This window comes from Cheilinus undulatus, linkage group 23, assembly GCF_018320785.1.
Source record: "Cheilinus undulatus linkage group 23, ASM1832078v1, whole genome shotgun sequence".
NCBI lineage: Eukaryota > Metazoa > Chordata > Actinopteri > Labriformes > Labridae > Cheilinus > Cheilinus undulatus.
The window spans coordinates 9,452,352-9,466,643 of record NC_054887.1 but is presented as its reverse complement, the minus strand read 5'-3'; the positions used below and the strand labels follow the sequence as shown (position 1 = coordinate 9,466,643).

The window sequence follows — 14,292 nt, the reverse complement described above, 5'->3', positions numbered from 1 at the left end:
TAGTTACATGCATGCAAAGGTTTTTTCTTGTCAAAAGTTGGTAAATTTGTGTGGTATTTTTTCATCAGAAAAGGCTAAGACCTATAATACAATCTTTAGATGAGCACTTACATTACCTCAGATATTTCCAACAGTTTTCAAAGCCAGAAAAATCTTCAGTTTATATAGTTGTAATGGACTATGTCTTGTCCAGGCAGTGGGCATGACAGAGCCACTATGACATGCACAACTTATTTATTGTTGCAGTGGAAACACATGTTGTTACATTTCAGACTGCAGCATGAACTGCTACAGAAAGCTGCCGCTCTGTTGCTGTGTCTCATTCATGTTTTGTGCTGCTTACTTGTAATGGGCCATGAATATTCTCTGCAATTGGCTGCACGTTCCAAGCGCCCCGTACCAAAAAATGTGACCACACCCCTCCACCTTCCTAAATTTAGGATTCCTTTTAACAACAACTTTACTCCATAAGGTGTATTTACTAAATAGTAACCCACCATTGTCATTTATTGGATGAATTTAACATAACATGGGAGTAAAATGGTTAAATGTGGCCATAGATAGGTACACTATAAGGACACAAGTATTTGGCCACACCTATTAATTATTGAATTCAGATGTCTCAATCAGACCTCTTGCCACAGGTGTATCAAGCCCCTAGCCATGCAGTCTACATTTGCAAACATTTGTGATACAAAATGGGCCACTCTGAAGAGCTCAGTGACTTCAAGTGTGGTACAGTGATGGCTGCCATCTTTGCAATAAGATTGTGAAATTTCACCCCTGCTGGATAATCCACAGTCAGCTGATGTTATTAGAAAATGGACGTGTTCAGGAACAACAGCCACAAAGCAGAATCCTTCCAAGAAGAGTGAAGACTGTTATAGCTGCAAAAGGGGGCCAACTCCATTTTAAAGCACACGTATTTGAATACAGTGGTTGGTGTAATGGTCAAGGGGCCAAATATTTTTGTCCATATAGTGTAGCTTCTGGTAGCAGTTCACACTTCCTTATATAGCACCCTTTCACATAAAAAACATTCAGTGTTTTCATGGCAGCTATTAAAATTCTGTCCAACACATTTGCTCCATCATGAAAGCCACCATAAGAAGACAAGTCTTGTTACAATCATCAAATACAAGACATTGTTCTGTCTTTGAAAAAACACTTGGAAATACTTGAGGTCATTTATACATAGTGCAAAACACAGGGTTAGTCATTTTTTGTGTTTATAGACTACATACTGTAGCTTAAAGATTTTGCATGTATTGCTACAAATCCCTCACCTTCTTTTCTTCTGTTTGAATTTCAGGCTTATTCTACAGTAGGAACTCCTGACTATATTGCACCTGAAGTCTTCATGCAGACGGGATACAACAAGCTTTGTGACTGGTGGTCTTTGGGTGTCATCATGTATGAGATGCTAATTGGTAAGAGAATCACAGAGAAGTTCATGAATCTTATATTAAAAATTACACTGTACATTAAAGAGATTTTGCATTACTATTCTAACAAATTTTAATGCCACAAATAGAATAATATAATATATGGCTTATGGTAAAGTCTTTGCATGGTTGTCCCTACTTATTCCAAAGACATCACAAGTCAAATACATCAAGATTAACCTCCTTAAAAGTGTTCTTTAAGGTCAGAAGTTTCAACTAGTTTACATTTAAACACCTTTGTCTCGTACTGGGTCTTTTTTTTATAAGATTTTTTATTTAAAAAATGTATTAAAAAAAAAGCTTTTCTTTTGCATTAAGCAAAGCTTAATGGCTACTGCAAAATTCAAAGTTCTGGTTTTGTGACCTCCAACATTTTTCTCTAATGCACGCTGATTTTGTTCAGGTTATCCACCTTTCTGCTCGGAGACGCCGCAGGAGACGTACAGGAAGGTGATGAACTGGAAAGAAACACTCGTCTTCCCCCCTGAAGTCCCCATCTCAGAGAGGGCCAAAGACTTGATATTAAGGTTTGCAGGGTTGCACGTTCTCTGCTTTATAAACTCTAAAACTGCGCTGTCATTGTTTTGTTATACTACCTGCTGTTTGTGTTCCAGGTATTGCACTGATGCTGAGAACAGGATCGGAGCTGTGAGCGTGGAGGAGATAAAGAGTCATCAGTTCTTTGAGTCAGTCGACTGGGAACACATCAGGTAGGTGAAAGCGGAGCTCCTGTAATCGTTACCAGCTCGTCTGCAAGAGTGAGTAAATAGGTTTGAGCTGTGACATTTCGAGGACACTCTTAACAACTCAAGTGCTTTCAGAGAAATGTCAAGGCTACAGCAGCGCAATGAACACAAAGCACAGAGAACAGACCTTTAGTTCACCTCAGTGGGAGTGCTTTAATTGTTTATCATTGCCTGCGCTCTGACAGGAAATAAAAATTGGCAGAAGAGCAAAAACACCCTTTCTGTTACAGAAAGCTTTTAGTGTTGCTGTCTTCGCTTTTTTAAATAAAGAAATGTCCAGTTTTGACTGAAGTGCTGCTGTGATTAATTCAGAGCTAATTGCTTCAAGCAGCCAGCATACACAAGCATTCACACAAGATGTTACCTTTTCCCCCTCAACTATCACATAGTCATGCCAAAGCAGGTCAGCAGAAGAGAGAAAACATCTTTCCCAACATGAAAAGCTTATAGGGCTGTTTTTATTCTTTGTCATACAGAAATGTCCCAGTTCTGGTTAAACAGAGGCCATGCTAAAGCTTTATCTGAGTATTTAGAGCAGTGGAGGCAGCCATTAGAGGGCTTTCAGCACAAGTAAACCCCGCCCCTAGTGCAACTCTGTATTTATGGCTCTAGTTAACACAGTGGAGGCAGCCATGACCGACAGCATTCAGTACAAGCAAACACAACTCTGTATTGTATGGCTTATAAATTAGTGTCGCTCACTCACTCAGACAGTTACTTACTTACTTACTTACTTACTTACTCAGACACAGACATTGCCATGTGTAGGGCTGACCTCAGCAGTCAGCCAAAAATATCCCTTTTAAGCATCACTATGGATTTAGGGAAAATCATTTTATCTTGGACTATTACCTCATCTAATTACAGGACGATCTCTTGTGGTGTACCACAGAGTTGATTTTGGAACCTTTACTTTTTCTTTTTTATACAAGTGATTTATATTTAAGTCTCAAGTCAAACATTTATCACCTTGTTTGCTGATGACTCTAATATTTTTCTATCTGGTGCTGATGTTCAAAGATCGATCTCAGAGTTGAACAGAGAATTAGGTAAAGTTGACAACTGGTTCAAGGCAAACAAACTCTCAGTGCAGAAAAAACGCTCGTACATGATGTTCATATCCAGAAACTTCGAACCAATGTCTCATATTTCTAATAATGTTTTTAAAACGATTACAGTGACCAAATTTCTCGGAATTCTCATAGATGAAAACCTCACCTGGAAAAGTCGCGTTACACTAATTTCTAACAGAGTAGCAAAAAAATATTGTCGTTGGAAGAGCAAGGCAATGATTATCAAGAAAAATAGCTCCTTCAAAAGCAACCTCAACTCTATTTTTGCTTTGCAAAAATGTTTCATCAACATGATCCCACTCTCTAACAGATTCAGTAGTTCAACTCCTTTGTTTCCGTCTTTATAAATCCTCCCAATAAACGATATAAGCCAGTTTCCGATATGCTTTCCGTACACAGCTTACTCCCTGTCTGTTTTCAAAATGTATTTCAGTTTGAATCTGAAAATCCATCGTGACACAAGACCAGCCAATCTTCATCCACTCTTTTTCAGTAAAACTTTTTCACAATTTTCCATCTGATTTCAAGGACTTCGTCATTCTAACTATTTAACAACTCATATTAGAAACAGCACCAACTTAAATGATTGTTCCTTACAAATGTAGCTCCATTTAAAAGGGAAAAATGACTTTCAAATGGTAAAGCTGTGGATCTGGGTTAAACTACTGTTTTATTTTCGTACAAAATAAAAGCATGTTTTTTTTCTGTGCAAGAACCAAAATATCCTAATTTTATATTGTCATTTTTTTACTGATCCAAGGTGTGGTGCTTCTACTGCCGGTTTGGAGACATAATATTTTCAGGTTGTCCATCTGTCAGGGCCATTCTCAGGAACACAATATCTCAAGAGTGCTTTGAAAGGTTTTTATTCAAACTAAACACAAATGCTCACCCTGACTCAAGGATGATCTAATTACCATTTTGAGGTCATAATCAAAGCTCAAGGTCATTAGGCCTCATGGTCAGCCCTTCCTTTCCAGGCCATTCTTGTAAACGTGATAGGGAGGATAGATAAAGTATTTTTTTCATATTCTAAACTGTTCATGATTGTCTTTTTTTTTGCCGTAACAGGGAGCGGCCTGCAGCCATCTCCATTGAAATCAAGAGCATCGACGACACCTCTAACTTTGATGACTTCCCTGAATCAGACATCCTTCAGCCAGGTGTGTTTTATGAATTATTCCTTTCTTTTTATCATCATGTCTTTAAATGGGTTTAAAATTCACATTGTATGATCTTTAGTGCCCTCCAGTGGCATTTACAGTAACTCCTCCTTTTCTTCTGTGTTCATTTACAGCTAGTGCAACAGAGCCGGACTTCAAATCAAAGGACTGGGTCTTCCTCAACTATACGTACAAACGTTTCGAGGGTCTGACTCAGCGAGGAACCATCCCTACATACATGAAGGCGGGGAAGGCCTGACAGGCCGCAACGCTGAGACGATGTCATAGAATTACAAAAAACAGACGTTTACGGACACAGGGTCGGGCCCCGGAGCCCTGCTGGTGCTGAAGGCTGTGCTGTCAGCCTCTCAGTATAATTTAACCCTCATCACAAGTTATTTAGGTTTGCTCAGCCTCGGCAAGAATGCCAAGAGCTCAGAAGTTAAGGAGCGTTGCCGCATTACCTCGGTTGTTTGTATCGTATACACGTGCCGTCTTTAGCCATAGCTCTCAGGCCAGTTCTACAACACTAAATCAGCATACAATGCATGTAAAGCAGCTTCTGGAGAGGAGGTTTTAACTGCCTATACACAACAGTGAGAATGAGGATGGAAAACAAATCACTGCTTTGACATCTTCACTGCGATAGTTTTGACACTGGGAGAAAAATTAGCTCTGATGCAAACATAATTTCAAACACTGAAAAAAAGCTTGGTACACTGAAGTCAAACTTTAAAGGATAGGTGAGTAAGACTAGTCCCTGCCCTCTCTTCTCACCCATACTGTCATATCCTGATTTTAAAGGGAGGTTCCAGCATGATTTGTGAGGTTTTGGCTCATTTTTCACTTTGTTTCCATTTCTAAATCTTACTGATGGAGATAGCAAATTGACTGTATAAAGTATTTAAGCTATAAAACCATATTTTTTGGTTTTATTTAACTAGAGATGTAGCCTAGACCACCTGTGGCCCAACTCTGGTTTAAAGGCATTTTGTAAAATTCAAGGATAGATGCACCTCAGCTGAGACTCTTGGATTCAGCACCCTGAAACTACCAAAAGAGGGAGAGGAGGTTAATTATAAGTGTAACGTAGTTTTTGTGGTTGTGGCTCGGTAGTAGAGCCGGTTGTTTCTAAACAGAAAGGTCAGGGGTTTGTGCTCCAGCTCCTGCAGCCACATGTCTGTGTGTCCTCGGGCCAAAGACTTAAGCCCAAATGGCTCCCGCTGCGAAGTCAGTGGAGTGTCAGTGCATATGAATGGGACGGCCACTTTACACAGCAGCCTTCACCATAAGTGCATGAATCGGTACGTGTGATCTGTGGTGTAAAAAGCGTTTTAAGTAGTGAGATGCCTAGAAGAGTGCTTTAAAAGCAAAGTCCATTTAGTTTTTCTCAGTAATGTTTAGACAGAAAGCGTTAAGTGAACGAGCAGAGCTTCAGATGATGCTGGAACCTTCCTTTCACCCCACGACGCTGATGAAACACTGAGCGACTTTGTGTGGCAACTCTTCCTGTGGTACCGCCTCAGCGCTGACAAACAGCTGTTGCCAGGAAACATGAATGCAGTTAACCCTGTGCTTGACATCCGTTACTGCTGAGTGTTGCTCATTCACATATGGCAAACAAACGGCCCGAGCGTGTCACTTCCCCTTTAGAGGCAGCTGTTTTGTTCAGAGCAGTGCCACAGTAATTAATACTTGCCCTGATTTTAATTCTAAGGAACCCCGCGGTCAATCAAGTTCTTCTTAGATGGACATGTGAAGTGCCTTTAAATAGATGACAGATTTAACCAGATGTTTTAGCAGTCAGAAGATTAGATGGTATTGAAAATAATGATAGAGCTGCAGGAAAAAGTAGGAATAGAGGAAAAATGAAAACAAAAATGCATGGTTTGTAAGTCAAACACATAGAGATGTGTCAAAGTTAGTGATTAAATGTGAAGCAGTAAAAGAAATAAAAAATTTGAGTTGAACAAAATGAAGATTTTTTTAGAGGTTGGATAATAAGGAGCAGTATCATGTAAAGATAAAACTAAATAGAAACTAAATAAAGACAGATTAACACTGAAGATATTGTAGACATGTTTTAAGTTTTTAAATGTCTTCATTTTTTATAATAATTCTTTAGAGCTATAAGTGAACATGCAATCACTTTACTTGGTTTCCCCATGATGACAAGCAATCTTTGGTTGTTTTCCTCAAGATCTTGACTTATTTATTTAGTTGTCTCAGGAAAACGAGGCTTGTTTTCCCATGATAACGAGTAAATTTGATTTAGTAACTCATTGTGTTGTTATCCTGAGATAATTGGATAAACATGTCACAATCCTGTCAAAGCAACTCATCTTGGGAAGACTGAGAAGTAAAAATAAATAGATGCATGTCATCTTAGGGCCTCCATAGATTCCAATGAGTTCTATTCACTCAAAAGGGTCAATTGTACCTTGCATTAAACTTGCATGGACATCCATCTCAGGCTTTTGGATACCAAGTTGACGGCACTTGGTGTGCATCCACATAAAAAAAAAAAAAAAAAAAAAAAAAAAAAACCCTGTTCAGCAACAACCTAAAAGTGGAATTCTCTTGCCTCTTTTTAAAATAACAGTACACACATTGTTTCACTGATGTAGAGATCCTTGCATGCTATGTACAGCAAAACCCCTGGCAGATTTTTATAATCCTAACCCTAAACCTGTTTGGTTCACCAACAGCCAGAATCTCCACACTCGAAAAAACTCAGAATCTCACACAGTCAAACATGACTAAAAGGGATGTTTTGGTATTTTAGAAGGTGAAAGTGTTGTAAGATGTACTTGGCAATATTAGGGTCATTCTCCTCCAGAGATTTAAGTGAGTATTGCTCCTTCAAGCAGGGCATTCTTGAAGAAGCGAGGCTAAATAGTGCTACATAAACTTTCTAGGATGACAAGTTTCCACTCAGCTCTTCTGGTAGGGTTGGCTTCTCTATTTCAACTTCAAATGTACCGAAATATCCCTTTATGAGTAAACAAGCCAAATGTGGCTAGCTGTAGCCATCTGCTACATCCATATAGTGGCAATGCCAGTCCTCTCTTGTCAATTAGTTTGTGGTATGTTTTACAGGACACGTTTAAACACCTGTATTGTTACCACAAATCAACAAGTTGCTACTGGCTGCGTTTGCTGTGCTTCCTCTTTCTGTCAGTTTGCCTCCTGATTGGCTGTTGTTCCATAACAGTCTTGTTCATACCTGCTTGGCTGTCCTCAGCTTTTCCCCACACAATAGATCCAAAATCGGAGCAGCTCTTATTGTCTTCTGAGCAGATCAAAGAGAGAAAGATCATGGTAAACACACATCAAAGCATAGGAAAAACTGGTAAATTGATCTCTGATAATCAGACCTTTGCTGACTTTGGTCTTAAGGGGGGAATCAGGCCAAATAAGTGTGATTATCTTGTAGTGTGTGCAAGGCTTTGGTGAATAAACCCTGTGGGTTACTGGCTAGTAAGTAATGTGTTATTCCTGATTGAGCCCGTTCTAAGAGAAAGCTCTTTTATCTGAATAGCAGGAGTCAGCTCCCTTTTGAGAGCTGGCTTCCTTTTCTCCATTTTTGTGTTTTAATACACATAAAGAAGCAACCTCATAGCTTACTGGCGATGAGATGGTCTAAAATGCATGCCAGTACGTGTAGCGCCTACACAGCCAGTCCAATCCGGATGAAGGCATCCTAGACCACCTCTGCTTGCAGTTTGAGCTATCGAGTCGTCTTGGTGTTAGATTGCCTGAAATGGATGTTGATCTGTGTTAGTGCAGGATGTAAACAGGGTCAAAAAGAGTTATTATGTAAAGCTAAACCGAGGTCTGTCCTCAATGAAAAACAACATTTAACTGTCACGTTTGCTCAGAGTTGTTACTAGACAAGGCGCTAAAAAGTAGTTACCAAAGAGCTCTGATCATCCCTCATTGTGATCTGAACACAAATTCAGATGTAGCTGCACTCAACTCGATACTACCTTCAAACAAACACCTTTACAAGAGAGCTAAACATTGTTGAGGAATAATTTGCCATTTATATTATTTCTACACTTTTTAAAGTGTGCCAAGGCAGATGTTTCTAATTTAGCTCTTCTGCTATGTGTCAAAATGCAGGAAAAAATGTACATACAGGGACAGGAAACGTTAGGAGGACTTTAATGTTCAGCTGTAGCTATCACATAGATCCCATTTTGAACAGTTTGTGGTGCTATTTCTGAGGAAAAGATGGAGAAATTATGTGGTGTTGATGTTTATTATGAGAGGGACAGATTATAATAGCCTGTGTCATTTTATTTTATTTAACTGTAAAAAAGGCTGAGAACACTCCAGAAAGAAACAAACATAAGCATGATTGAAATTTAAATTGAAAATGATATTTATATTCCTACTCTCTATAATATGTTTATGTTCTTAAAATGAGAACTGAGCTAAAATTAATTTAGACTGGATTTATTTCATGGAAGTTGATTCCACTACTTATTAAAGGGGCACTCCAGCTTTTACATATTGCTAGTTCATAAAGCTAGGGTCCTTAAAAGAGATGCAGTAGAAGTATAGGCTGATTTCTTCTTGTTCATCCCTCTGTGTGGTGAAGTTTCAGCAAAGGTAAACACTACACTTCCCACAATGCAGCTTGATAGCAGCACTATTATGGTGCATTCCAGTTCATCTTTGAAGTTGGAAATTTAGATATGCCAATCAGATATGAATTCAGACTTCCAACTCAGTGGAACTTCATTTCCCCGAGTTACTAGCTCATAGTGTCTTGAACATGATAAACATGGGTGTGATTTCATTCCCACCTCCAACATCCGATTTCCAAGGTACCTAGATTGTACTATTAGTCCCTCCAAGTCAGGTATATTGCCAGTTTCCTCTAAACTCACCATCTTTGTTACACTGGTTCTCTGGTGGAAATGTTGGTCTTCAAGTTGAGATTTTCATTTGACATCATGACATCAGGGTAATTTTGAGTTGTATATTAAATGGACGGTAGCTCACATTCTTCTTCTTTTGCATAAAATTAAGCCATAGTCCCCCGGCGATGGCTTTTGACAAGTTGGTGATGTAATTTAGAGCCAAGACATGCATATTTAATTTACCAATAAAACATCAAAGATCCCTTAGATCAGTACAGTCCACAGCAGAACATGTTCTTGTGTCAATTTGAAGCAGATACAATCATGGGAAGTTTAATGACCCATTTGGAATATTTAAAATAAATTTCATTTTCATTGACAAAATCCAACATAATACCCTACATACACTTATTCTTGACAGGAGATCTATGTATAAGCTATCCATTATTACGACGGTGTATTAAAGCCACTCTAGAATAAAATAATGAGAAAGAGGATCTGTTAAATTAAAAAAAAAGTGAAATTCTTAAGTTTAAAAAGTTGCTAATTTACAAGAAAAAAGTAGATATTATTGGCTTTAAAAGTTGTAAATGTACGTGAACCAAAATGTAGAATTTTTTGAGATCATAAAGTTGAAAAGTCCAAAACCCAACCACTGTTTTCAGTTTGGTTTCCTGTAAAAAAATTTTTTTTACTTTACACTGTTGTTAAAATTAAAATTTTTTGTAAATGTCTGACCTTATAAACTCTGAAATTCTAAGTTAATTTTTTTTTTTTTTTTATAAATCTACAGATTTTTTTCCCTAAAAATGTACAAAAATGTAAGGGTTTCCTCTCATTTTACAGCTTATAGGTTGGCCCTAATACATTAGCTTTCTAATCATGGTTTTTATATCTGATTTTGACAACGTCAGAGCAGACAGGGTCTGAGATCTTTGGTGCCCCCCCCTCCAGAGGTGCCTAGACCCCAGGTTGGGAACCACTGGTTGAGACAATATGTTGGAGTTTTTCTGCGATTTTTGATCAATTAAAAAAAAAGCCCAATACTGGGTGGCTAGGACTTGTAACTAGGATTTTACTTGACTCAGATCAAAGTTTATACTTCTGTTGAAAACCACAGAAAAAAATACGCAGATATATAGAATATGTATTCCCTTTCAGCTAGAAAATATATGCTTTATGGCCCTTATCCCCCAGCCCTGTAGGACACAGCGGTCTCCTGTGTGAAAGAAAAACGACTTTCCTGTAACTGTCACAGTGCTCATTGATGCATACACTAACAGAAAACAGCATTCAACTGTTTTAGCATGCTGCACAGTTTCCCAGGGTTCCCCTGACTGATCATAATGTGAAAAAGCAGCGGAGTGCCCCTTTAATTCCAGACTGAAAATGTCTGAAAACATAAATCTGCTTTATCGGATAAAACCCCCTGATTGGCTGCTATTTTGCTCCAATTTCAAAAATTACAAGGAGTGTTTTCCAAAGCTAAAACTGTAGCAGGACAGATGCATGATGGGGGATTTAGATGATGTCTACTGCTGTAGATTCCCACATGTCAAATCACTAACATAACCCTGTTAACGGCCACATGCAGAGCGTCCTTTCTCACAGCCAAACACTTGGGGTCGTTTGAGTGACTGAGTGTGACTGTGTGAGTGTAAACGTTAGGGACACGTTTTTGTTGTGAGGTGATATGTTCAATGTCAAACCTGTGTTGTAAAAGAAAATTATGACACCTTTTATTTTCAAACGTAGCTGCACGGGAGATGAAAAAGAAGACTGTACTTGGGATCCATACAGTTCTATATATATATATGTATGTACAAGACTTGAAATCCATTACTGTGCCACTTTACCTAAAGGGAGCTAAATTATTTAGACTTCGTGTCTCCAGGAGGATGAGTTCAGGATGTGCTTCACTTTTATCCCGAAGTTTAGCAACACAATTTATTTTTAATGGACCAAACCAGCTTAGCGACCCAGCCTGTGTGCCATTAGTCACGTCAATGTCACACAGATTCATTATTAATGTTCAGCAAATTTAACTACCCGACTCTGAGAACAGGAAGAGATCTACAAGCCTAAAGACTAAATTCCCATTATGGCTGAAATCTCTGCCAGGGAAACCTCAAAGCCCCGTTACTAAGCTGTAATTTCCCCTGTTAAAGAACCTTGAAAAGGTTTAAAAGCATCCGCCACAGGCCAGGACGGTGTTGTGAGGTATTTCTGTGTAATGCTGTGTACATATTGTTGTAGACACTTGAAGGAAACTGTTTGTGGCGTTAAAGAGGAAATGCTCATTAATATATTCATTCATGAGTTTTTATGTTGATAAAATGCTTAAAATAATAAAATTAAACACTTAAATACTTAAAAGTGTGTTTTTCTTGTTTACAACCAAGGTAGGTAAGCAGAAGAGCATTGTAACTTACATCAGATAGGCTATAGCAGCAGAAACACACACTGTGTGCCACTCCAGAACAGGAAACTGAGGCTAAAATTCACACAGGCTCACTTAAATTTGACTCAAGAAGATTGGGGAATGTTGCCCGGTCTGATGAGTCTCGAATTCTGGTGGAACGTTCAAAAAGAGGCAGGATTTGATGCAAGCAAGTTGGAAGTCTTGATCATGTCTACATGCCTAAAAGCATTGGTTGCTGCGATATCATTGACTGGTTATTTGAACTTGTCATGTTTGTTAGTGGTCTGGCTTTTCTATTGTCTAATTGTGGAGAGCCCGTGTTAAATGTAGCCTCAGTTTCCTGTTTAACTCACGAGAGTCGCCTGGTGTGGTTTTCTGCTGTAGCCGAACCATTTCATGATTTGGTGTATTGTGCAGTCACAAATGCTCTCCTGCATACTTCAGATGCAACGAGTGGTTTTTGGTAAACTCAGAGTCACTTTAATCACCTTTCATCTCCCTGCTGGTGCTCGATTTGAGCCTCAGCAGATCATTTTGATCATGCCTACATGCCTAGATACATTAGTCATGATTGGCTGAGATTTCTTCAACAGTGGCTTTCTCTTTGCAACTCTCACATAAAGTTTTGACTGGTGAAGAACCCCAGCAACAGTTCTTGTAAGCAGAGTCTCATCTCAGCTGCTGAAGCTTTAAACTCCTCTTGGTAGCCTCTCTCACTAGTCTCCTCAGTCTGTGAGGATGGTCTGATCGAGGCAGATTTACACATGCCATATTCCTTCCATTTCTTATTGATAGATTTAGCTAAACTCAGGGAAATGTTCAGTGCCTTACATATTTTTTTGTACATTACTTGACATTATTTAACATTGCTTTGTAGAAATCTGTGCTCACTTTGACATTAAAAAGGTTGTTTGGACTTTTTGGGGCTAAAAACTGAATTAGATTGACCAGGATTTATAAAAACAATAAAAGGTAACACATCACAACTGTATAAATTTAGTATAGACCTAAAACTTCAGACCTTAAAAGACTTGAAAAATTAAAGGAATGAGGATGAACAAAGAAAGACTTCAGCTGACGCAGGTCTGTTGCTCTGCCTATGCAAAGTCTTTTGTTCATACAACCAATAACAGATGATATATGAGTTGTAAATATTTGCAGAGATGTTAAAATCCACTCAGAATTGATTATTATTTCAATGAAAAATATGCTGCCAATTAGAGATGCATGATGTCATTGGCCTGATATATGTTTGGGCAAATGTAAGCTTAGAAGGTTCACAATTGGTATTGGCAGATGTGAAAATTTCAGCCGATGATTACATTAATTAGAAGAACAGTCTTAATGTGGGTATTTCTGGTTTTTCTGTTTTTTCTTTATATGTAATGAGTAGGCAATAAAATAAATTAAGGATACTGGAAAAATATATTAGTAGTTAATATAATAACAAGCAAGAATTTATAAAATAGCTGTAATAAGGAGGAAAATTATAATTAGCCTCATCATTTACATTGTGCCGCCTTGTTGCTGTGGTTCGCTCCCACCAGTAGAGGGAGCTGTTGATACACCTGAGTGAAGCTGAATGGGGTCTTGTGAATGGGCACTGTGTCTGTCTCATAGCTGTACAAGTGGTGTCACGTGCAGTCATGTAGTAGCCTACATTTCTAAATTGACTGAATATTTTTCACAATGGGAGCGAAAAAACAGTCTTTGACCTGAGCTGACGTTTAACGGCCTTAAGAGCAACGAAAAAAATACATAAAACTGTAGTAATTTGTAACTTGAAGTACAAATATAATTGTCAATCTTATAAAACAACATGATCCAGAGCTCACCCTGTTTAGGATATAGAAACGCTCCTAATGCGTTAAAGTATGTGGACTAAAATGGACATGTTGATGACGTAGCTTGGAATCCCGCTATCGAGGCGGAAACACTATATTAACTAAATATTAATGATACGACAGCGTCAAACAACTCCTAAAAACGTCTTTTTAAAAATCATATATCCATGTTTGGCGATGTAATTTCATCAATATTACTTAATTTCGCCCTTATTGTCGCTTTGTAGTGATAAACAATGACGCCACTATAAATTTAAGGACGTTTCCGGTGGGCTACACATCCCACTCACCCTTTTCCCCGAGTGCAGCCTTGCAGGTTTTCACGTGTGGGTCATATCACAATTACTCACAAGGTTACATGAATGGCCGGCAACCAGTTTTTTTCCAGCAAAAAAAAAAAAAAAAAGTTGTGTTAACCGGGTTTCTTTTGATCCCCTACCCCGATTAAGGAAACCGGGTTTCTGGTGTACATCAACGTAAGCCTAGAGCCTTAAACGCATCTAATGAGAGGTAACTGAAACAAAATGTTCATTTACATATTAACAGTTTGTTGAGCAGTCATGTTAGAAAACTGTTTACAGTCCATGTTTTGAGGTTATTTGAGAGTTTATACTGAGTAAACATTACTGTCCAGCTTTTAATGTTGACGTTTCAGCTCTTGACGCTCCATTTAATATCCATTATCAGCCTGATTTATTAAAAATACACGCTGGTTTCACCTGGAGATG

The 14,292-nt window shown here is 38.4% G+C and overlaps 1 protein-coding gene across 1 annotated transcript in view; it reads left to right on the top strand.

The window, feature by feature from the left end:
- LOC121505417 (serine/threonine-protein kinase 38-like) overlaps positions 1-11,652 on the top strand; it is a 29,111-nt gene extending 17,459 nt beyond the window's left edge. Inside the window, exons 10-14 of the mRNA XM_041780739.1 lie at positions 1,313-1,430; positions 1,849-1,972; positions 2,060-2,155; positions 4,336-4,427; positions 4,562-11,652. Coding sequence (XP_041636673.1) covers positions 1,313-1,430; positions 1,849-1,972; positions 2,060-2,155; positions 4,336-4,427; positions 4,562-4,686 — 555 coding nt within the window. The 3' untranslated portion in view covers positions 4,687-11,652. The remainder of the gene's footprint in view (positions 1-1,312; positions 1,431-1,848; positions 1,973-2,059; positions 2,156-4,335; positions 4,428-4,561) is intronic.
- Positions 11,653-14,292: the final 2,640 nt, after the last annotated feature.